At 42.4% G+C, this 22,485-nt stretch overlaps 1 protein-coding gene across 1 annotated transcript in view; it reads left to right on the top strand.

Moving 5' to 3' along the window:
• Positions 1-668: 668 nt before the first annotated feature.
• CLEC11A (C-type lectin domain containing 11A) overlaps positions 669-22,485 on the top strand; it is a gene marked incomplete at its 3' end in the record, with an annotated part of 52,673 nt that continues 30,856 nt past the window's right edge. The window contains exons 1-2 of the mRNA XM_083379248.1: positions 669-902; positions 9,623-9,833. Coding sequence (XP_083235374.1) covers positions 789-902; positions 9,623-9,833 — 325 coding nt within the window. The 5' untranslated portion in view covers positions 669-788. The remainder of the gene's footprint in view (positions 903-9,622; positions 9,834-22,485) is intronic.

Here is a 22,485-nt window from a genome sequence, read left to right as displayed (position 1 = left end):
CTGTACTTAACCAGATTTTCCTATACTGATGGGAGGATAAAAAACCCAAACAAACATATTTTGCCCAGCATCCATTTGCCACCAACTAATTGCAAAGAAACAACTAATAATACATATACAAAAAAGCTCTTACATTTGTAATATATTTTGAGAGAACCACACACAGCATGACCATTTCTTATTGGAAAGTCAAACTTGCAAATTTTGTATTGTGTTGTCCTTTGCTTTTTGGACTGGCTTGCCATGATACCTTTTTCTATACTCCCACTTGCACTGCTCATTTACAGATTACTAGGTTAAAATTGAATTGTCTTTCTTGAATTAGATGCAGCATCTTCCAGCTAAAATGCATTGTTTACATTATTTCATATGTAAATATATACATAGGTAAATGCTTCTGCGTCACAGAGATTAACTCTCCTTGAATTCTAGGAACCATCATCACCATTGCCATAGCAGCCATCATGAAGTTTTATTCTATGAAAAGGAAAAAATTAAATTTAAACTGGCCAGGTGACAACTCACAGGCAGTTCTGAGCTGAGGTTCAGTGTGGGTGAGGTTTTGGCTTCATATTCCCACATCTGGATCAGATTAGACATTCCAGCTTTTGGATGGCTGCAGCTTTGTTCCTCCCTCCTCATTTCTGCCCCAACGTCTGATTGGGCAGAGCAGCAGTGAATTCCAGGATAAAAAAGAAGACTCATACTTTCTCCATAGCTGTGCAAATTCAAGAGAGTTGGTATCTTCTTCCACTGTTTGGACAAAACTCTGCAGAGAAAGAAACACCATGGAGCTTTGGCCTCTGGTACAGCTACTGCTCCTGGGAATACTGTTGAGTACAGCTCAGGGACAAGGAGATGAACTCAGCTCTGAAGAAGAACGAAAAGCTCTGATGCTCAAGGTGAGAAAAACATTGTCTTTGCCCTGGAATCTCTAACCTTAGGCAGCTTCTTGTGCCACTACCAGTCAAAGATCCTTGCTTGCTTGCTAGAAAGAATTAATCTTGAGTTGCTTTGTAAGTAACTTAAATAGGTATCACCCAAAAAGAGAGAGAAAGAAATGATTTAGAAGTCATTGAACCATCCCAGGAAATTCTGAACTGAAATTAGAGTGGCAAGAAAAGAAGAACCAGACAGTCCTAAAATAAACTTGGGTGGCTCTGGCATAAAGATCTTCTTCATCTTTTCTCGGCAATAGTCTTACAAAATTCATGCAGCCACTTTACGTAACAGACTTTCCCTCCTGGCAAGTTATACTTTACTACAAAATCTGGCAACAGGGCCAGGCATTCTGGCTCTCCAGCTCCTCCAGTTACGCTTTCTCCAACTCTTTTCTTTATCAGGAAGAACTGGATTTTTTTTTCTCTTTCTCACATTTGTGGAATGGTTGCTAATGAATCTCCTCTTTCAGACTTAAGTTCTGGCCAAGCAATTTGACAAATATCTCATTAAACCTGAAATCAATCCTGGTGACATGCTACTCTTTGGCAAGAAAAAACTGAAAAAGAAGCCTATTTACAATATTGGAAATCACACTGATACAGCAGGGAGTCAAGGGAACAAGAGAAAAGTCTGGAGCAGATTCTTCTAATCTAGGGTCCTCTCACAATTTCTAGCCTTTCTTTGAGTCATAGTCCCTGCACATTTAGAGGGCAGCAAGTTGTGAATATTGGCACACAAGGAGCGTAGTTGCTTGGGCTATGAAGAGAGGAATCAGGCCAGCCTTCCCTCCCTCTCTCTCTCTCATACAAAGAATTTTATTTTGGAAGGAAGTTAAAACTAGAGCCCATGAAAAGAGAGAGCACATGCTTTTCAATGTCATATATTTCTAAAGCATTTTCAATACAAATGCATATCAATGTAATTTTTGTGTAGCTGCTTATCCACATATTACAGTTCTCCTGTAATTAAGCACCTTAACTCAAGCCAGAGGTGCCATCATTTTTGGCAAGTGTGAATGAGATCATGAGTAGATATTGGCCTTAAATTTCATTCACTCTAAACCAAAAATGATGGTACTCAGATTTAGACAGCTCACTTAACCTAGGTAAATCACAGGAAAATGTCATGTTTTATCAAGAACAATGCAAGGAATTAAAATGGTGGCTCATGCCTGGATAAATGTAGCATTATTGCTGCCTTTATCAAAGACAGGTATGCTGGCCAGGTACATTAGCCAAGTTATCAAAGCTCTTTGAAAACTGATTGGGTGTGGGAGGCTCTATGTGAATTACTTTTAGGGTCTCACCATCCTAAATCTGAAGCTAAACTATTATTTTGATTCCTCCTCCATATGTGTTAATTGAACATCAGTTCATCCTTTTTGAGAATTCTTAATATGTATTTGATGCATGCTAGCAATGTGTTCAACCACAAAGCTGTAGCCGAAAGATTTTTATATGAAATATGAATAAACAAAAGCTAAATTTAAAACCAGTGTTTCTTATGATGGCTTCTAACATTTATGTAGACACTGGATATAATTCTATTCTTTTTGCTATCTGTAATAGATAGACTCACAAAGAAAATCTCATTTATCCCTTCCCTAGATTGCCACGTTTAAACTATGGTGTAACTTCATTGTTATTTCTATAGTGCATATGCAGTATATAAGCACACAACAAATAAAAATATTGCCACTGCTACCACTGATTATATTTTTAGTGAGGGTGGATGTATAGTAATTACGGCAACAAGGAAGAGGAAGAAGAAACTTTGGGGATCAGCAATGGACTGGGATTGAAGTGACTATGACAAGTTTTTAACAAGAGTAGCCTAAGTTCTCCCCTCAAATATGTTTAGCAATATGTTTAGGTTTTTTCCAACTTGTTTTCCATCGTAACTCTGTAAGAAGGATTTTTATCATTCTTAACAGACCAAAAGGATTTGCTCATTTTCTAGTACGTATGTGTGTATTTGTGGGTGATAGTACGATAGCCATATGTGTGTCGGGTAATATATTCACTTACGGTACATTGTATCAGCAAATCACTCAATACTTTCCATCACAATTCTTTTAATTCTATCTTATTTCTTATTTCTTAGTATTTTTCTATTACAGTTCTATCAATGCTTTGTGTGTGGGTGTGGGTGTGTGTTTGTGTGTGTGTGTGTGTGGGTGGGTGCACCGTCAGTCAGTATTGACTCCTGGTGACTGGACAAATTTTGTCCTTTTCAGAGATGAGAGAAAGTAACTGCCCAAGGTCATCTAGCTGGCTTCATGCCTAAAATGGGACTAGAACTCACAGTCTCTCTGTTTCTAGGTTGGTGCTTTTTATCATCGTACCAAAGTAGATCTCAGTAAAATTACCATACCTTACATACATTTGCAGAAATTTTTGGGAAAAAACTTAGTACTTGAGTTCAGATTGTTCAGTTCAACAACTTTTAAAGGTGCTGTCCTAGAAACCAGGGGACTATCAATCAACTATCAAGGAGGCCTCACTTAGGCATGACAACCAGCTGGGTGACTTTGAGCAGGTTGTTCTCTCTCAGTTCAACTCACATCACAATTCTTGTTCTGGGGAAAATAAAAGGTTGAATTAATAAGGTATGTTTGCTGCCTGCAGTTGGCTATATCTATATATTACTAAAGGGACGCGGTGGCTCAGTGGGTTAGGACGCTGAGCTTGATCGGCAGTTTGGCGGGTCGAATCCCGAGTGCCGCGTAACAGAGTGAGCGCCTGTTACTTGTCCCAGCTTCTGCCAACCTAGCAGTTCGAAAGCACGTAAAAATGCAAGTAGAAAAATAGGGACCACTCCGGTGGGAAGGTAACAGTGTTCCGTGCGCCTTTGGTGTCTAGTCATGCCGGCCACATGACCACGGAGACGTCCTCAGACAAGTGCTGGCTCTTCGGCTTTGAAACAGAGATGAGCACCGGCCCCTAGAGTGGGAAACGACTAGCACGCGTGTGCAGGGGAACCTTTACCTTTACTTTATATATTACTAACATTCTTCTGACTGTTCATTTGTTTGCACCCACCAGTTAACAAGGTGCATCATTGCAGAACAATTTTTGAACGCAGTCGTCTAACTTAAAGAATGAGCAACAAATCTGGGACCAATTACTCCTGTGGAACTGAAATTTACACCAGGTCCACACCACTTTTATTTGCAAAGTTCTGGACATTGCAGTATTCCCACAGTCATGAAATTGTGGTTTCCAACACCTCCTGTCAGCTTCTCAGAAGCAAAGTCAATGGGGAAGCCAGGAGGAAGTCAGAAGTTGCTCCTGCTTTAGCATTATGCCATGGCAACTTTGGAATCAAGGTTAATTTTCAAACCAAACTAATAGCAATACAAATCATATAAATTTAATGCTCATTCTTGTTACATCAGACTGCCCAATCTTTTGCTCAAAATGTGATCAACAACTCGTAGTTGTCTAGTATACACACACAGACACACACTATGACACCATGTCTTGATTGCTAACTGAATAGATTTCACAATGTTCCATTCACAGGCTGAAAATAAGAATAAATTCCAGATCTCTGAATCCTGTTTAACGAATCTTAATTTTTCTTTTGCATGCATTTGCATTTATTTTCTAGATACTATGCTCATTGTTTTATTACTGAACAAATACAATTGTTTAAATACCTAGCATTTTTAACTGGGTGACTTCTAAACTTACGGTATATGTTCCTATTAAGTTTCTAAATCATAGTACTCCATGTTTCCACAACTGACAACATAAGAAAAATAAAAGGAGCATAGTCATGAGCATTGTGCATCAGCTTTCTGTTTTGGTCCCTGCCTAGGAAAGCAAAAAATTGGAAAATAGTCTAGTGCTTGATACACTACAAGGAGTGGTTTCTAACCACATTTTAAAATTCGTAAATAATACAGTTCTATGCTGCTATATCAATCAATAGCAGAAATGCACAGAGATAAATTAAATAATATAATGCAGTGTTTCCTAAAATTAGCAATTTTAAGAAACACTGAACTTTAGCTTAAGAATTCCCAGCCAGTGTGTTGACCATGGAATTCTGGAAATTGAAATCCACATGTCCTAAAGTTGTTGAGTTTGAGAATTACTGGTAGTGGATGGAGGTGATAACACTGATAGTGGATGGGATGATCTTCATGTTGTATGCAAGACTAACTAAATAATATTTTTCTTTCTACAAAACAGATATTTCTGCAAAAGCTACTGTCCCCTTCCAGGCTGGAGGAGGCAGGTAGAAGGTTTTTTTTCCTAGTCAAAATTGGCAGTAGATTCCTGAGAGCAGTAGGAAGGGATGAAGGAGCAGATTTTTCGTGGTACTCAAGTTCTGAAAGTACTAGAATTAAAAGTACAGAATAGGCAGGGAAAATATAAGCAAAAGCATCAGGGATTATTTCTTTATTTTCAGAACTGTTTGATTCTGCTCTGTGGATTTGCCTTCATTCTCATGGTTATCCCTGTTTCTAAGTTTGTCTGTTTGCTTGATTAATTTCTGGCACTTGTATGCAGTCTAGTATAATTTGGTTCAGCTATCTAATTCCCCAACTGTCTATTTTGCCGCATTTACTAAAATAAAATGATTTTATTAATTGTTATGCTAGCATTGGGTTTATAGTAGCATCACATACTCTAAAACTACTTGTAAACAACCACCATGAAAAGAGATGCATCTCCTGTTCTGCCTTATCTAGATTTCAGGTAAATGGGAAAGAGCGCTACCTCCATATTCAAGAAAGAATAGTGCATATTTAACAACTTATCCCTGATAGAAGTTCAGGAAGCAACTACATCCAGACTTACTGGAACTCAGTTGGGAAGATGAAGATCAGGGTCAGCGACTCAAAAAACTCACAATGGCAGTTCTGAGTGTCTAATCAAAACTGAGCCTTTTTACAGGCCTGTATAACTTGCCAGGGCTTCAATCACATAGTTATACTGTCATGTTGACATTTATTGATCAAAAAAGTCAAGATTGCAGATGTCTCCTACAAAGCATGCAAAAAAAGAAAAAGAAAAAGCTGAGCCATGTTGGCTTTTTTGTAGACCCCTGTAAAAAAAAAAGTGCACACTCACATATGTCCCGAGACACAACTTACATTCTTTTTTATAGCTAATACAACAAAGAAAATGTAAGAAGAAAATTGATGGGACAGATAAAAGTGACCTCTCCTTTGCACAGTAAATCAGCTACAAAGTTTGTTTGGAATTCATGAAGAGACAAACTAGATGCCAGTTTTCACTAATAAACCTTTTCTTACTAGAAAATAGTATCCATCCATTCTTCTGTAGTTTATCTTTTCAGTTTAGGAATGTTAGAAGCTATCAATCAATCCATATAGCGACAGGATAAAAAGTTTTGCTACATTCCAGTCTATAGTGGTTTGATAAATCCTCATAAAAGAGAGACATTTTAAATTTAAATACATTTTATTGTATTTTAAATTAAAATACAAAGTAACTATGTTAGTTGACAAATTATAAAATCAAGCATGTATCCGAACTGTCAGCCCAAATGTTGGAGGTGTGGATGTGAGGATGCAACGTATTTTCATATATGGTGGACTTGTAAAAGGGTTAAAGCATTTTGGATTAAAATTTGGTGGAATATGCAAAAAATATTTAAGAAAAGGATAAAGTTTTGTCCGCAATTGTTTTTACTGGGCATTATTACAGATACTACCGTTGTGGACACTAAGCTGATGTTGAATTTAATTACGGCAGCGAGACTTTTAGTAGTGCAATATTGGAAGAAGGAAGAACTGCCGACTATAGAAGAATGGACTTTAAAAGCTTCTAACTTTGCGGAGATTGCAAAGATTTCAGCGTATTTGAAAGATCAATCGCAACAGAGATATACTGTGGAGTGGAAGAGATGGATAGATTATATTCAGAATAAATATGGGACTAAAAAGTTTCATTTAGCATTTGAATAAGTAGCAGATTTATATGATGTATAATTAGCTTGTAGTTATTTTATTAAGAGTTAAAGTGCAATAGAATTTAATATTTTATTGTTGTTTGCATATTTTAGATTATGTTTGTTTGTATTTTTATACCCTGTATTTAGCTCTGGGAAGTCGGGGGGGGGGAGGGGAGGGGAGAGTTGGGGAGGTTTGGGGAGAGGGGAGGGGTTTTCTATTTAAAAATGTACTGTAAAACTTTTCAATAAAAAAATTATAAAATCTATGTCATGTGCCCCTCATAATCCCACACTACCATAATTTGAATTGATATTGGCTACAGCAACTGAAAAGAATGGTCCTTTGAACATTGTTGTTGTTGTTAGTTGCGAAGTCGTGTCCGACCCATCGTGACCCTATGGACAATGTTCCTCCAGGCTTTCCTGTCCTCTACCATCTTCTGGAGTCCATTTAAGCTCACGCCTACTGCTTCAGTGACTCCATCCAGCCACCTCATTCTCTGTCGTCCCCTTCTTCTCTTGTCCTCAATCTTTCCCAGCATTAGGCTCTTCTCCAGTGAGTCCTTCCTTCTCATCAGGTGGCCAAAGTATTTGAGTTTTAGCTTCAGGATCTGGCTTTCTAAAGAGCAGTCAGGGTGGATCTCCTCTAGGACTGACCGGTTTGATCGCCTTGCAGTCCAAGGGACTCGCAGGAGTCTTCTCCAGCACCAGAGTTCAAAGGCTTCAATTGTGTTTTTGAATCTCACAAAACCAATCTCTAAATGTAGTTCAACTAGGAGTGGATTGGAAAGAGTAAGATGGGAAAAGGCTCTGAAACAGTGGAGGGAATATTAAAAAGCAAAGCAGAAGCTTCATTTGTTTTCTGATCTTCGAGATCAGTGATGGCAATCATATGAAATGCATGTCAAAAGTGACATGCCACAGTGTTACGGGTTACACACCAGCATTCACCAACACCTGACAAGAACTATTTGCCTTGTTTGAGTTACCAAAGAAACGGAAAGAACCAAATGTACAAGAAATACGTGACCCTGCACCCCCTCCAAGCTTAAAATGGATTCTCACCATCCATATCAGCACGTGAGCTATCAATTTCAGAACTGTGATTGGTGCTGACGTGAAAGAGAGAGCAAGTTGCAAAATGTGATAGGAACATGGCAGCTGCACAGTTCAGCTATCTTCCATCTGCTTCACAAGGCAGTTGTTTGCACAGCAAACCTCATTTTCAAGGCACAAGTGCAGAGGATATCTGCAACTGCAGGCTCCAAAGTGAGTGCACTATCAACGATGAAGTGAAATCAGCTTTTGTGTTTGGTGAACAAGATGTGTCTTGAATTATAAATAAACGTCTAAAGAATTGTTTCTCTTTTGTTTCAGAGGTGTGTGTGTGTGTGTGTGTGTGTGTGTGTGTGGCGTTATGCCAGCAGAATCATGTTAGGAATTTTTCAAATTTTTGACACACCAAGCCCAAAAGATTTGCAAACACTATTCCAGATCAGAAATTGGGCAACTTTAAGATGTGTAAAATTCAACTTTCAAAATTCCTCAAACAGCATTTGTTGAAGTCCACACATCTTAAAGCTGTCCAGGTTGAGAAAAATTGTCCTAGATATTAGCCTAGCTGGAAAAGGCAGGTGGTTTTAGGCAGTGGTTATCTAGGAGAGGAGATGGAAGCTAACGGATGATGCCAACCCTATCTCAGAGATATTAGCATATGGCCTGCCAGTAGTTAATAAGTCTAGTTTCCCCTGGGAGCAGAACAGAATAAAAAAGAGCTGGAATGGACCATGAAGATCTTCTAGTCCAGTCCCCTGCTCAAGCAGGAGAAGAAGCTATACCATCTCAGACAAATGATTGTCTGAGTAGGTATGGCTCATTTTTATCTTAACATCAATGGGTCTTTCATTGTTCAGAAAGATGATTTAGTTGGTTAGGGGGGAAAAATAACCTACAGCAAAGAGATTTTTTTTATTAAAAAAATAAAGTTGTGCAAAGCAAACAGTATGATCAGAGCTATGGTAACAGAAGAATGGTAGTTGCAAAGTAGCAACGAATATTGAATGTGAATTCATATATGCATCCTGGTACCAGCCTGTCTTTTTTATACAGAATTTTAGAGCTAAAAATTGAAACAATCAATAGAAGAATGACTATAAGTTTATCAAATGCAAATAGTATAAATTAGAATTTTGTTTTAATATATGGAAGTATATGTTTCATGTTAGGGCTTTTAAATCCTAGTGGTATGAAGATTCCCTCCCCAAACTGGAGATTTCCTTTCCTTTCCTTTCCTTTCCTTTCCTTTCCTTTCCTTTCCTTTCCTTTCCTTTCCTTTCCTTTCCTTTCCTTTCCTTTCCTCTCCTTCCCCCTTCCCCCTTTCCCTTTTCCCTTTCTCCCCTCCTTCCTTCCCACTAAGCCTAAACAGTGACCCAAGAGAAATAAAAAATATTGTTAAAAAAAAGGAAGAAAAAAATCTGGATTTTTTCCTGGAGTTTCCCCCCCCCCCCCCCCGCTTCTGTTCTGTTCCGCCCACTTCCCATGACTGTATTTGGGAGAGAGAGCAAAAAGGCTGCGGGGTGGGAGAGAAGGGGAGGGAAGGAATGATGTTTGTGTGTTTGGAATTTAAACAGAATACACAAGTTGAGAGACAGCCAGCTTTACCTTGTGCCCCTCCCAGATTTCCAAGAGGGGAATGCCATGTGAAAATAACTGTTTTCTGTAACTTTCTTTGTGGATCTTCTTTCTGAAGCATTTGCAAGAAGTCCAAGAGTTGTCCGAAATGACTGATCAAGAGGATGCCTATGAGGTGTTGACTGAAGTGAAGGAGCCAGATGGCAAGGAAAAGCTTGACAAATTGACCAAGAAGGAAGAACTTGAAGAACAGGTTCTGCAGCCTACCCAACCGTGGCTGCCATCTACAGCAACCCCATCGGAGGAAGAGGATAGCTTCACTTATGTCTGTGAGTAATGCTCAGCAGTGTGGTCCACCTCTCTTGCCTAAGACATCCTTTTTTTCAAGGAGAATCTTTAGCGCATTTTGTCCCAGAGGATGCAACAGGTTTCTCTACTGCTTTTAAAAGATGATGGCATATGTTAATGGAATATAATCCTGTACACTGTTGCACTGAAATGGAACTTCCATGCTTAAGAGCAGAATGATTCCCTTTATTTTACATGTGAGGCAGATAGGGCTGTTGCCAGGCAACTAAAACAGTGCCCATTTACAAATAGAGACCCTTATTAGTAAGTTTGGGATACTCTGAGATTTCAATTCCAATTAGATATGGAACTTTTATTGTTAAGCAAGGCAGTTGTTAAGTGAGTCACACCCATTTATGACCCTTTTTTTCCAGAGTTGTTAAGTGAATCACTGCAGTTATTAAGTGAATCACACAGTCAGTAAGCAAAATCTGGCTTCCCCCCTTGAGTTACCTTATTGGAAGCCAGCTGGAAAGATCACAAATGGTGAACACGTGATCCCAGGATGCTGCAACCATAATAAATAAATGCCAGTTGCTAAATGCCCATATTTTGGTTATGTAATTGTGGGAATGCTGCAGGATTGTAAGTCACTTTTTTTTAGTGCCGTTGTAATTACAGAAGGTTATGAATTGAGGATTATCTATATTGGGGGTCTTCAAACTTGTGGACTTCAACTCCCAGAATTCCTCAGCCAGGCAGTGCCCATTAGTTGAGGGGTAAAAGGGAACCGATGTTGCATGTCTTATGAGGTTAGCTCTCAAGAAGGCCTGAAATTCTGCCGCTGTGAACTGGGCTCTGTTGTCCGAGACTATGATGTCTGGCAGTCCATGTGCAGCGAAAAGCTTTCTAAGCACCTGGATGGTCCTAGCAGTAGTCATAGTAGATATAGGAATTACTTCCAACCATTTAGAGTGGCTGTTGACCATATCAAAAGCAGCTGTCCCTGAAAGGGCTCAGCGAAGTCAGTGTGAATCCTTGACCACGGTGTATGAGTCTTCTCCCATCGGTGGACAGGGGCCTGTGGCATTTCTGGTCTGGACTGTTGACACGTGTAACACCCATGTACTTGGGCTTCGATAGCCTTATCTAACCCTGGCCACCATAGGTAGCTCCTTGCCAATGCCTTCATCCGGACTATGCCTGGATGGCCCTCATGCAGAGACTGAAGCACATGGTACCTTAATGAACTAGGGACAATAACCCTGCTCCCCCATAAGATGCAACCTTTGTGAGCTGAAAGCTCATATCTACGTGTGAAACTCTGGTCCAGGGCTATTTTCAAGCCACCCGGGGTGAATCCATGACAAAACTCTACTTAAAACTTTGTCTGCAGCAGTTTCTGCAGCCACATCCCCAGCATGGAGGGGAAACTCAGGCAAATCCTGAACTGACAAGATGCAAGCTGCTGGAGCCAGATCTGGCTCCACCTGTGGCAATGGTAACCTGCTAAGGCCATCTATGTGTCTTTGCCAGGTTTGTGAATCAGCCTGTAGCTGTAGGCTGATATAAAAATGGACCATCTTAGCATTCTAGGGGACAGTATTTGAGTTCCTATCGTAGTAAATAACCCCAACAGTAGCTTATGGTCAGTGAAGACAGTGAATTTCCCGCCATACAAGTAATCATGGAATTTCTTCACCCCAGCCACAATGGCCAAGACCTCTTTGTCAATCTGAGCATTATTTATTTATTTATTTATTTATTTATTTATTCATTTAATTTGTATACCGCCCTTCTCCCGAAGGACTCAGGGCGGTGAACAGTGCTCAGATGAGAACAATGTCCTTGAATAATTGGCAATAGGGACTTAAGTCCCATCACTAGACAAATGACTTATAACGGCTCCCACCCCATAAGGGGATGTGTCACACGCAATGCATACGGGCAATGTTTCATTAAAGTGCATAAGCACTGAATTGGAGGACAGTAGTGATTTTACTGCCTTAAAACTATTTTCATGAACCTTGGTCCACTTCCATGGAGTGTTTTTGTCTAAGAGCTGGTGTAATGGCTCTGCCACTGTGGCCTTGTTAGGAAGGAACGCATGGTAAAAATTAAGGAGACCCAGGAATCCTTTTGACCTGGGGCTAGGTGCCAACTGAATGACCTTTAGTTTGGACTCTGCAGGATGGATGCCTTCAGCATAAATACGGAATCCCAGGAACTCAGTGGAAGGGACCTCAATGTTACACTTGTTCCTTTTTAATTTGATCCCCGTTGTGCAGAACCATTGAAAGACGGCTTTGAGCCTCCTTGTAAGTACCTCAGTGGACTCACCAGTGATGAGCACATCATCAAAATAGGGGCAAACCCCCGGAATGCCCTTGAGCGTACACTCCATAACTCCCTGGAAGATTCCTGGGGCTATGCTAACCCCAAACTGGAGGCGTTTGACTTTAAAAGCCCTCCATGTGTCACAATTGTTTGTGCAGCAGGGCCTCATACACAGGTAACTGCTAATAGGCCTGTGCCAAATCTAACTTAGCAAACATGGTACCCCCTTGCAGCGATGCCAAAATGTGGCTAATGACTGGCACCAGGTATGTGTGCTGCTGTAGTGCCCGATTTATGATGCACTTGTAATTAGCACAAAACCTGACCTCCCTGTTGGCCTTAAGTGGCATGACATTGGGAGTTTCCCACTCTCCCCCATCTACGGGCTGTAGTACCTCCTGATTGAGTAGTTTGTCCAGCTCTGCATCAATTTTGTGTTTTAGTGCAAATGGCACTCTATGGGGCTTGATCCTAATAGCGTTACGGCAGGATCAAGCTTAAAGGCTATCGGAGGGCCCTTGTACTCTCCCAGGCTCGTGTCAAAAACATCTGCGAATTCCTCGCAAACTGACACCAAGTTCGCCGCTTTTGTCCGGTGGATCCCAGTTACTTGAATGCCCAGTACATCAAACCAATCAGGCCCTATTAAACTTGTTCTCTGGCCCTCTACCACAATCACATCTAGGGCCCCCCAAAACCCCTTGAATTTGACGGCCAGTGTGGTCTCGCCTTTGATGGCTACTCGGGAATTCTGGAAGTCAGTAAGGATGATGTCCTTTTGCAGTTTGGTCCAACGCTTGAGCTAACAGAAGATGTAGAATTCTGTACTGGAGAAGCTCAAGATTAGCGGTGGCAGTAAGCTTAGGCCACACTTACTGTAAATTAGAAAATGGCTCACTCCCAAGCCCTGCAGAGCTCCAGCATTGCCAATCATAAGAAGGTTATTTTGAGATTTGAACTGCACCATAGCTGGACTAGAAGAAAACCAGCTTGACTACCAAAGATAGCAGTTGTCCTCCTGTCTGAAATGTCTGGATAGCATCAGATTGGGAAATGCAGATCTACAATTTTGTAACTTCAACATGAGCTTTTTCTTTTTATTAAATAGGGGATTGTACAGCATTATTTATTTAAGCATCCTCTGCAGAATCACTGGGTTTGTTCCAAAGAGAGCCGGCTTTGTATCTCAGTTGAACCATGAACTGATGTGAGAACTGCTACTGTGCCTTCCCTTAGCAGCTATTATGAGTAACTAAACATATCCACTTTCTCCTTGCATTCATCTTATGTCTCCAAATGATGAATGTTTTGTTATTTTTCAAAGCCATCACTTTCTGGTTTCTTCCTTGTCCTCAGCATATGTACCAAAAACATTTTGTTCAAATCACTGATCGCATAGATCCTGAATTCTTGGTTTTGCCTTGGAAGCAATAGTAAACCAACCATCATTCCTCCTTCCACTTCAGAAAAACTGAGCTTTGGGCCATTTACTGCCAAATGAGCCTGCACCTCTGTAGGTTCAAAATCACAACAGTAATCAAGAGTTTTGGTATCTCTAGGAATAAAATTTGCTTGTTTCAAAGAACCAGCTAAAATGCCTGTGAGGATTAATGAGAAAGGCATGGGTATGCTGGTATTCCAGTGTCTTTTTTCCTCACCATTTGAACAGAGTGTGTGCACTAAACCCCTTTTGTTTCAAACATACTGCCATGCTGGTGTTTCTTTTTTTAGAAATGCAATTGCAACTTGGTTGGCAATGTGTAGAAGTACAACACAGCATCTTCTGTATTTTTAATGCAATCAAGCACCACACATCAATATATAGTATGGCAATGGCTGTAACTCCTGAGAGACACCTGAAGGTTGAGTGTGCTTCATTCTTGTTAGGACACACATGCTAGGAGGCAGGAGAAACAAGGTCATATTGCTGTTTCAGATTACTCTAAAAACATGGAAGTAACTGGATGTTTGTCTATCTGCCTGGCTGTGCTGGGTTTTTTATTTTAAATATATGTTAACAACTGGTGGAGCACAGTACAGCATTGTAGTTTCATATTCAGGGATTTTTTTGTCATAGAATGCTCAGAACGGAGTTCTGGCACCTTTTTTGGATGGAACCTTGTAGGGTAGGCAAGGCAGGTTGTGTTATGCATTGGGCTTGCTTGTTAACATCACGTGGTAATGGCTGGTAGGTTGCGAGAGCAGGGAGCTAGCTAATGGCTCCCAGCATCTCAGACAACCTATCTCCAGCGCTGCTATTGATTGCCCCTAGGTGGCAATAGGTTGCTTCAAACCTATTGGCCACTGCTTAGGGGCCAAGGTATAAATTGCTGCAGCTGCAGCCTGTTCTCTAGTTCAGATCCTGCAAGCAATAAACCATGATCTTTGCTGAACTCACTTGCCTCGTCTTCATTCCTGCGCAACGAACCCAGTACACAACACTTGCGATGAGGATGGGATCCAGCTTCTCCGTCGGAGCTGAAAGTCACTAGGGGAGAGGCAGCGCACGCCTGGCAGGAAAAGCAATTTTCTCCCCCCCCTACGGTCAGCTAGCAAGCCACGCTAGCAACCACATGCTCAGAGGACCAGTCCCTGAGCAACGGAGAGGCCGGATTAGAATAAGCAGAAGGCAGCCGCGAAGACCAGCAGAATGCCCAAGGTCGGAAGGCTGCAAGAGTTTGACATCAAGAAACCAGAAGGATGGCCCTCGTACCTGTCCCAGGTCGAGAACTACCTTCGGGCGAACCAGGTCGCAGAGGATGGACTAAAGGCCGCCACACTGCTCTCTGTGTGCAGCCTGGCGACGTTCAATCTGGCCGAAAACCTGTTCACGCCCACGCCATGGAATCCATCTCCTATGCCGAACTGAAGAAGAAGCTCGGAGAACACTTCCAACCAAAGATGTCGGTCATTGCATGGTGCTACGCCTTCAAACAACAAATACAGCAGCCGGGAGAAACCTCATCTGAATACATTGCGGCCTTGAGGCAGGCCACACGCCTATGCTGATTTTCAGACGTTGAAGAGCGACTTCAAGACCGGCTCATCTGCGGCCTCCACAATTGAGAGCTGCAGCAAAACCTTTTTGCCAGAGAGGTCCTGTCATTCGCAGATGCCCAGAACGAGGTCATGGCAGACAAAGCTGCTGGTGGAGCTGTCCGAACGATCTGGCCCACCAAAATGACACAATGTGAAGAAGTCATCCACCATGAGGACGTCAAACTCACTGAGGAGTCAGAAGAAGATGCCGAAGTCTACAAGCTGCACAGACAGCCCGACCCACAGCACCGCAACAGCAAGCAGCAAGAGACTAATTACAAGGCAGATCCCTTGCCTAGATGTCCAGGTTGTGGGGGCCGCCACCAACGCTCGGACTGCAGGTTCCAGACAGCCACGTGCTGGGCCTGTGGGAAAACCAGCCACATCACAGCAGTTTGCAGAGGTTGCCAGAGGGACCGGCCATCACATCGCCAGTCAGACGATCCGACTAGGAGAGGTACTGGGGCCCTGGGGCCATTCAGCATGGGTTTTTGCTCAAGCCGCCGAAGTGTATGTCACACTGAGGCCTGACGCCCCCTTAAACCCAAGTATAGACTCCAGGTGGAGCTGCAAGGGGTCCCCTGCAAGATGGACCTGGACACAGGCTCCGCTGTTTCCATTATTTCTCTGGACACATTTAATGCCTTGTGCAGTCACAGTAGGAGATGGGCCAAGCTGAGGCCCTCTGACATACTTTTACAAATTTCCAGAACGCAAAAGTTGTAGTCAAGGGTGAAGCCACCTTGGCCGTTAAATGTAAAGGGTTTTTGGGGCACCTGGATGTTGTTGTAGTAGGGGGCCAGAGAATGAGCCTAATTGGGCTTGATTGGTTTGATGCACTAGGCATCCAAGTAACTGGTATTAACCGGACACAAGTAGCGAGTCTAGCATCAGTTTGCGAGGACTTCGCAGACGTATTTGATTCAGCCCTAGGAACTTACATAGGCCTGCCAATAGCATTTAAATTAGACCCAAACGTGGTTCCCATCAGGGTTAAGCCCTTAAGCACAAAATTGACATGGAACTAGACAAGCTTGTGGAACAGGGTGTGTTGCAACCAGTAGATGGTGGGGAGTGGGAAACTTGTAACACCACTTAAAGCCAACGGGGAAATCAGAATATGCACAGACTACAAATGTACAATTAACCAGGCCCTTAAACAGCACGCAAACCCAGTCCCAGTGGTGAGCCACATCCTAACATCTTTGCAGGGTGGCACCACTTTTGCAAAATTAGATTTGGTGCAGGCCTATCAGCAACTACCTGTTGATGAGGCCATGGCCGCAGCACAGACAATTGTGACCCACAGGAGGGCTTTCAGAGTAAAGCACTTGCAATTTGGGTTCAGTGTAGCCCTGGGCATTTTTCAGGGAATCATGGAATGCACACTCAAAGGCATCCCAGGGGTTTGGCCCTATTTTGACAACGTGCTTATTGCTGGAGAATCCACATAAGTACTAGCAAGGAGACTCAGAACCATCCTGCAGAGGCTGCATGAAGCAGGCCTCAAACTAAAAAAGAGCAAATGTAGAATTGGGGTTCCCTCAATTGAATTTTTGGGTTTTCGCATTGATGCCAATGGCATCCACCCAGCTGAGTCCAAAGTAAAGGCCATTCAGATGGCACTGAGCCCTAAAACAAAAGGAGAGCTGCAAGCATTCTTGGGCCTCCTCAATGTCTACCAAGCATTCCTTCCTAACAAGGCCGCAGTGGCAGAGCCACTTCACAGGCTCTTAGATAAAAAAGCTTCTTGGAAATGGACCAGCAGTCACAAAAAAAGTTTTCAGGACCTGAAGTCACTTCTGTCGGTCAGTTCCACTATCACTCATTTCAGAGAGTCTAAACCAGTCTGTTTAGCATGTGACACATCCCCATATGGGGTGGGGGCAGTTTTGAGTCACTTAGAAAAAGATGGAACCCAGGTTCCCATTGCATTTTATTCAAGGACACTGTCCTCTGCTGAGCATAACTACGCTCAAATTGACAAAGAGGCATTGGCAATTGTAGCTGGAGTTAAAAAATTCCATGACTACTTATATGGCAGACCCCAAACCACAGACCACAAACCATTATTGGGGTTATTCACCACAGACAAACACATACCCCACATATTATCCCCCAGAATGCTGAGATGGTCTATTTTTTTATCAGCTTACATGTTTAAGCTTATTCACAAACCCAGCAAAGAAATGGGCCATGCAGACGGCCTGAGCAGGCTTCCACTGCCACAAATCGAACTAGACCCGGTCCCAGTGGCCCGTGTATTGTCCATCCAGGACTTGCCAGAATTTCCTCTCCACATAGGGGACATAGCTGCAGAAACAGCAGCTGATAAGACATTAAGTAGAGTACTTTCTTGGATACACACAGAATGGCTGGATAAAAGCCCAGGGCCTGAATTCCAGAGTTATTTTACTAGAAGACACGAGCTATCAGCTCACAAGGGTTGTATCCTATGGGGGAACAGGGTCATAGTCCCCACGTCACCAAGAGACAGGGTCTTACAATCACTATACGAAGGTCATCCGGGTATTGTCCGTATGAAAGCTTTAGCTAGAAGCTACTTATGGTGGCCAGGTTTAGACAAGGCCATTGAAGCCCAGGTGCATGGTTGTTACACATGCCAGCAATCAAGGCCTGAAATGCCACATGCTCCAATTCACAGGTGGGAGGAGACTCACACTCCCTGGTCTAGAATTCACATAGACTTCACTGGGCCCTTTCAGGGACAGCTCTTCCTTATAGTGGTCGACAGCCACTCTAAATGGTTTGAAGTAATTCCAGTTGCTAACATGACTACTGCTAGGACCATCCAGGAGCTTAGGAAACTCTTTGCCACACATGGGCTGCCAGACATCATAGTATCTGACAATGGAGGCCAATTTACAGTGGCAAAATTTCAGGCATTCCTGAGAGCAAACCTCATCAGGCACACAATGTCGGCCCCATTTCACCCTTCTTCTAATGGTCAAGATGAATGGATGGTCCGGACCACAAAAGAGTTAATGAAGCGTATAGTGACTGGGGACTGGCATCACAGATTGGCAGATTTTTTTACTTTGCCAGCATTCCATGCCCTGCACGGCTACAGGGAAAAGCCCAGTACAGCTGCGCTAGGGGAGGCGACTGATCACAAAACTGGACAGGCTGTATCCGAATAGGTTGGCAGCAGAAGCTTCATGCCCAAAACCCCCGAGGGGTTTGCAAGTGGGCGACATGTTTGGGCCAGGAACTATAGGCATAGGAATTTGTGGGTGCCTGGAAAAATTATTAAAATGTCAGGCCCCCTCTCTTACGAAGTGGGACTGGAAGGCGGGCAAGTTGTACGGTGCCACATAGATCAGCTTAGGAAGCGCTTTCCTGAATGGCCACAAAACAAGGACTTCGTCATAAGTCCTTACTCAGGTCCACAAACTGGCAGCCAAGCCAGCCCATGCATAGACCCTGAAAGCTCACACAGCCCAAGCAATGAGGAGTTGGCCGTAGAGGAGGGGAGCCTGGAAGTGCAACATGGGTCCTCTGATGGAGAAAGCCAACCTGATGGCTACAGCCACTGTGCTAACTCTGCTGAACAAAGTGACTCTGGGGTGGGCCAACCTGGAAAGGCCAGCCAGAGAGCACTAAGCCACTCAGAATCAGTTGAACTAAGATACACTGGTCTACCCAGCCCGGCGGGCAAGCTGGTAGGCCAGGACGTGCCTGGGTCCCACAGGCGTTCCACAACCTCCTGCTTATCTGAAAGATTTTGTTTTGTAATAATAAAGCTATAATGTTGTATGTACCTTGTATTTAATGCTGACCTACAAAATTGTAATGGACAATGGAGCTATAATATTGTAAGTACTTTATTGTGCTGCTAAGTGGAACCTATTCACACCAGTGTTAAGTCTTGAAAAGTGTATTGCTGTAATTACTATTGTTGCTATAGCATTGTTCGTTCTAAAGGGGGAGGGGTGTTATGTATTGGGCTTGCTTGTTAACACCACGTGGTAATGGCTAGTAGGTTCCTTCCTGCGCAAGGAACCCAGTACACAACAGGTTGTATGACGTGTGTGAGTTCGGGCACCTTTTTCTTTTACAAAAAAAGCACTGGCCATATTATTTTGCTTTCTTTTAAACACACTGGCAAATTTGTCTTAGTTATACACAAGCATTTGTTTCAAAATAAAATGTATGGTTTACATACCACAAATCACAGCTGCAAAGAAAACATGAGCTTATGTTGCCATTTCACAGTTTTTCCTGAACTTCGATAAATTGAGTGAAAGATCAACAGAGAGTACTAGAGAGGATTAGAAACTGGACTGATAAAATACAACCTGAATAAAACAGGGACTGCCCACTTCCATATGGTTATCAAGAAAACTGTATGGACCTGTCCATGGCATTAAACATAATAATAAGTGCTGTTTGAAATAATTCATCAGAAGGTAATGAATCTCCATGGCTAAGCTAAAGAAAGAAGTTGAACTGAGATTACATGAACTGTGTCAGGTCCCCAAAAACCTTGTTTTTCCTTGCATATATGCTCTTGTTTGGGGCCTGCTATTCTGCTTGGGGAGGGGGGAATTTGCTTTCTCTTGGGATAACTTTTGCATTCTTCCCCCCCATATATTTTATTGATTTTTTTAAAACATAAATCACTTAATAGTTGGTAAACAGTGTGTTTGCTGGGTTTACATTTGTAAAAAAATAATAATTAACAATTGGTTAATTAATTAATTAATTGGTTAATTTCTTATTGCTAAGCACATTGGTTTGTGCTTAAATTGTAAGCCGCCCTGAGTCTTCGGAGAAGGGCGGGATATAAATGGGATTAAAATAAAAATAAAAATAAAAATAAATAATCCGTAATCCACATAGTACATTTAGTTGATTTCCCCTTTTCCCCAAAATGTCTTATTTGCAAACCTTGAAATAATCCAGTTCTTATTATTTTGATAAATAACAGTTACATATATGATTTTTCTCCAATATTTCTAGAAATAATGATCATTAATATAATATTTCTTTTCTATCTAATCATTCTGGTGGCCTCATCTTATATCCTATTACAGTCCTTATTTAGATTTGTTTCTCCCATAAAGTTCAAAGTATTCTTGCTGGTTAAGATTTTCTCAAGAATTACATTTAAAGATTTAAATCCATTTTCCCATATAAACCATCTCAACACTTTTATATTTCTTAAAGAATAGGTAAAAACAGTAAAGAAAAGGAAAAGAGAGCAAGAGTAAAGAAACATAAAAAGTAAAATACTTCTTAAAATATATATCCCTCCTAAGCTTGTTGTTGTTGTTGTTGTTAGCTGTGAAGTTGTGTCTGACCCATCGTGACCCTATGGACAACATTCCTCCAGGCCTTCCTATCCTCTACCATCTTTTGGAGTCCATTTAAGCTCACTCCTACTGCTTCAGTGACTCCATCCAGCCACCTCATTCTCTGTCATCCCCTTCTTCTCTTGCCCTCAATCTTTCCCAGCATTAGGCTCTTCTCCAGTGAGTCCTTCCTTCTCATCAGGTGGCCAAAGTATTTGAGTTTTAGCTTCAGGATCTGGCCTTCTAAAGAGCAGTCAGGGTTGATCTCCTCTAGGACTGACTGGTTTGATTGCCTTGCAGTTCAAGGGACTCGCAGGAGTCTTCTCCAGCACCATAGTTCAAAGGCCTCAATTCTTTGGCTTTCACTGCCAAACATTGCAACTGGGAAAACCATAGCCTTGACTATGGGCACTTTTGTTCAGGGTGATGTCTCTGCTTTTTAGTGTGCTGTCTAGATTTGCCATGGCTTTCCTCCCGAGGAGCAAGTGTCTTTTAATTTCTTGGCTACAGTCCCCATCTGCAGTGATCTTGGAGCCCAGGAAAATAAAATCTGTCACTACCTCCATTTCTTCCCCATCTATTTGCCAGGAATTGAGAGGGCTGGATGCCATGATCTTGGTTTTCTTAATGATAAGTTTCAACCCAAGTTTTGCACTCTCCTTCTTCACCCGCAACAAACGGCTCTTTAGTTCTTCTTCACTTTCTGCCATTAGAGTGGTATCATCTGCATATCTTAGGTTGTTGATATTTCTTCTGGCAATCTTAATTCCAACTTTTGATTGATCTAGCCCTGCCTTTCTCATGATGTGCTCTGCATATAAGTTAAATAGTCAGGGCGACAGTATACAGCCTTGCCGGACTCCTTTCCCAATTTTGAACCAATCAGTGCTTCCGTGTCCAGTTCTCACTGTTGCTTCTTGGCCCACATATAGGTTTCTCAAGAGACAACAAGATGGTCTGGTACATCCATCTCTTTAAGAACTTGCCACAGTTTGTTATGATCCACACAATCAAAGGCTTTAGCATAGTCAATGAAGCAGAAGTAGATGTTTTTCTGGAACTCTCTAGCTTTCTCCATGATCCAGCGTATGTTGGCAATTTGATCTCTAGTTTCTCTGCCTCTTTGAAATCCTGCCTGTACTTCTGGTAGTTCTCGATCCACATACTGCTGGAGTCTAGGTTGAAGGATTTTAAGCATAACTTTACTAGCATGAGAAATGTTTTATGCTTTGTTTTATTTGATTTCTATACCGCCCTTCTCCCAAGGGACTCAGGGCGGTTCACAGGGCATATATAAATAACGATACAAAAGTTAAAAGTAAATTAAACCAATGCCCAATTAAAATACAACAATAATAAAATACTAAAAAACCAATTAAAAACCCATATTCCCCCATCAGGCCAGACCAGCTAATTCAAATAAGTGGGTCTTCAGCCCGCGGCGGAAGGATCGGAGGTCTGATGCCATCCGGAGCTCAACCGGCAGTTGGTTCCATAATGCCGGAGCACCCACAGAGAAGGCCCTCCCCCTGGGGGCCACCAGTCGACATTCCCTGACCGGAGGCACCCTGAGGAGGCCCTCTCTGTGGGCACGCACTGGGCGGAGGGGAGTTGACGCCGGCAACAGGTGGTCCTCAAGGTAACCCGGACCCATGCCATGTAGGGACTTAAAGATCATGACCAGGACCTTGAACCTCACCCAGAAGACAACTGGTAGCCAATGCAGCTCGCGGAGCAAAGGTGTAACATGGGAGTACCGGGAAACTCCCAAGACAATTCTCGCGGCCGCATTCTGTACCAGTTGGAGCCTCCGAGTGGTCTTCAAGGGAAGCCCCATGTAGAGAGCATTACAGTAGTCAAGGCGAGAGGTCACAAGCGTATGAGTGACCGTACACAGGGCATCCCGGTCCAGATAGAGCCGCAACTGGCGCACCAGGCGAACCTGGGCGAAAGCCCCCCTAGTCACGGCCACTATATGATCTTCCAAGGTAAGCCGTGAATC

Source organism: Vipera ursinii, assembly GCF_947247035.1.
Source record: "Vipera ursinii genome assembly, chromosome: Z".
Lineage (NCBI taxonomy): Eukaryota > Metazoa > Chordata > Lepidosauria > Squamata > Viperidae > Vipera > Vipera ursinii.
This window is presented reverse-complemented; position numbering and strand designations above follow the sequence as displayed.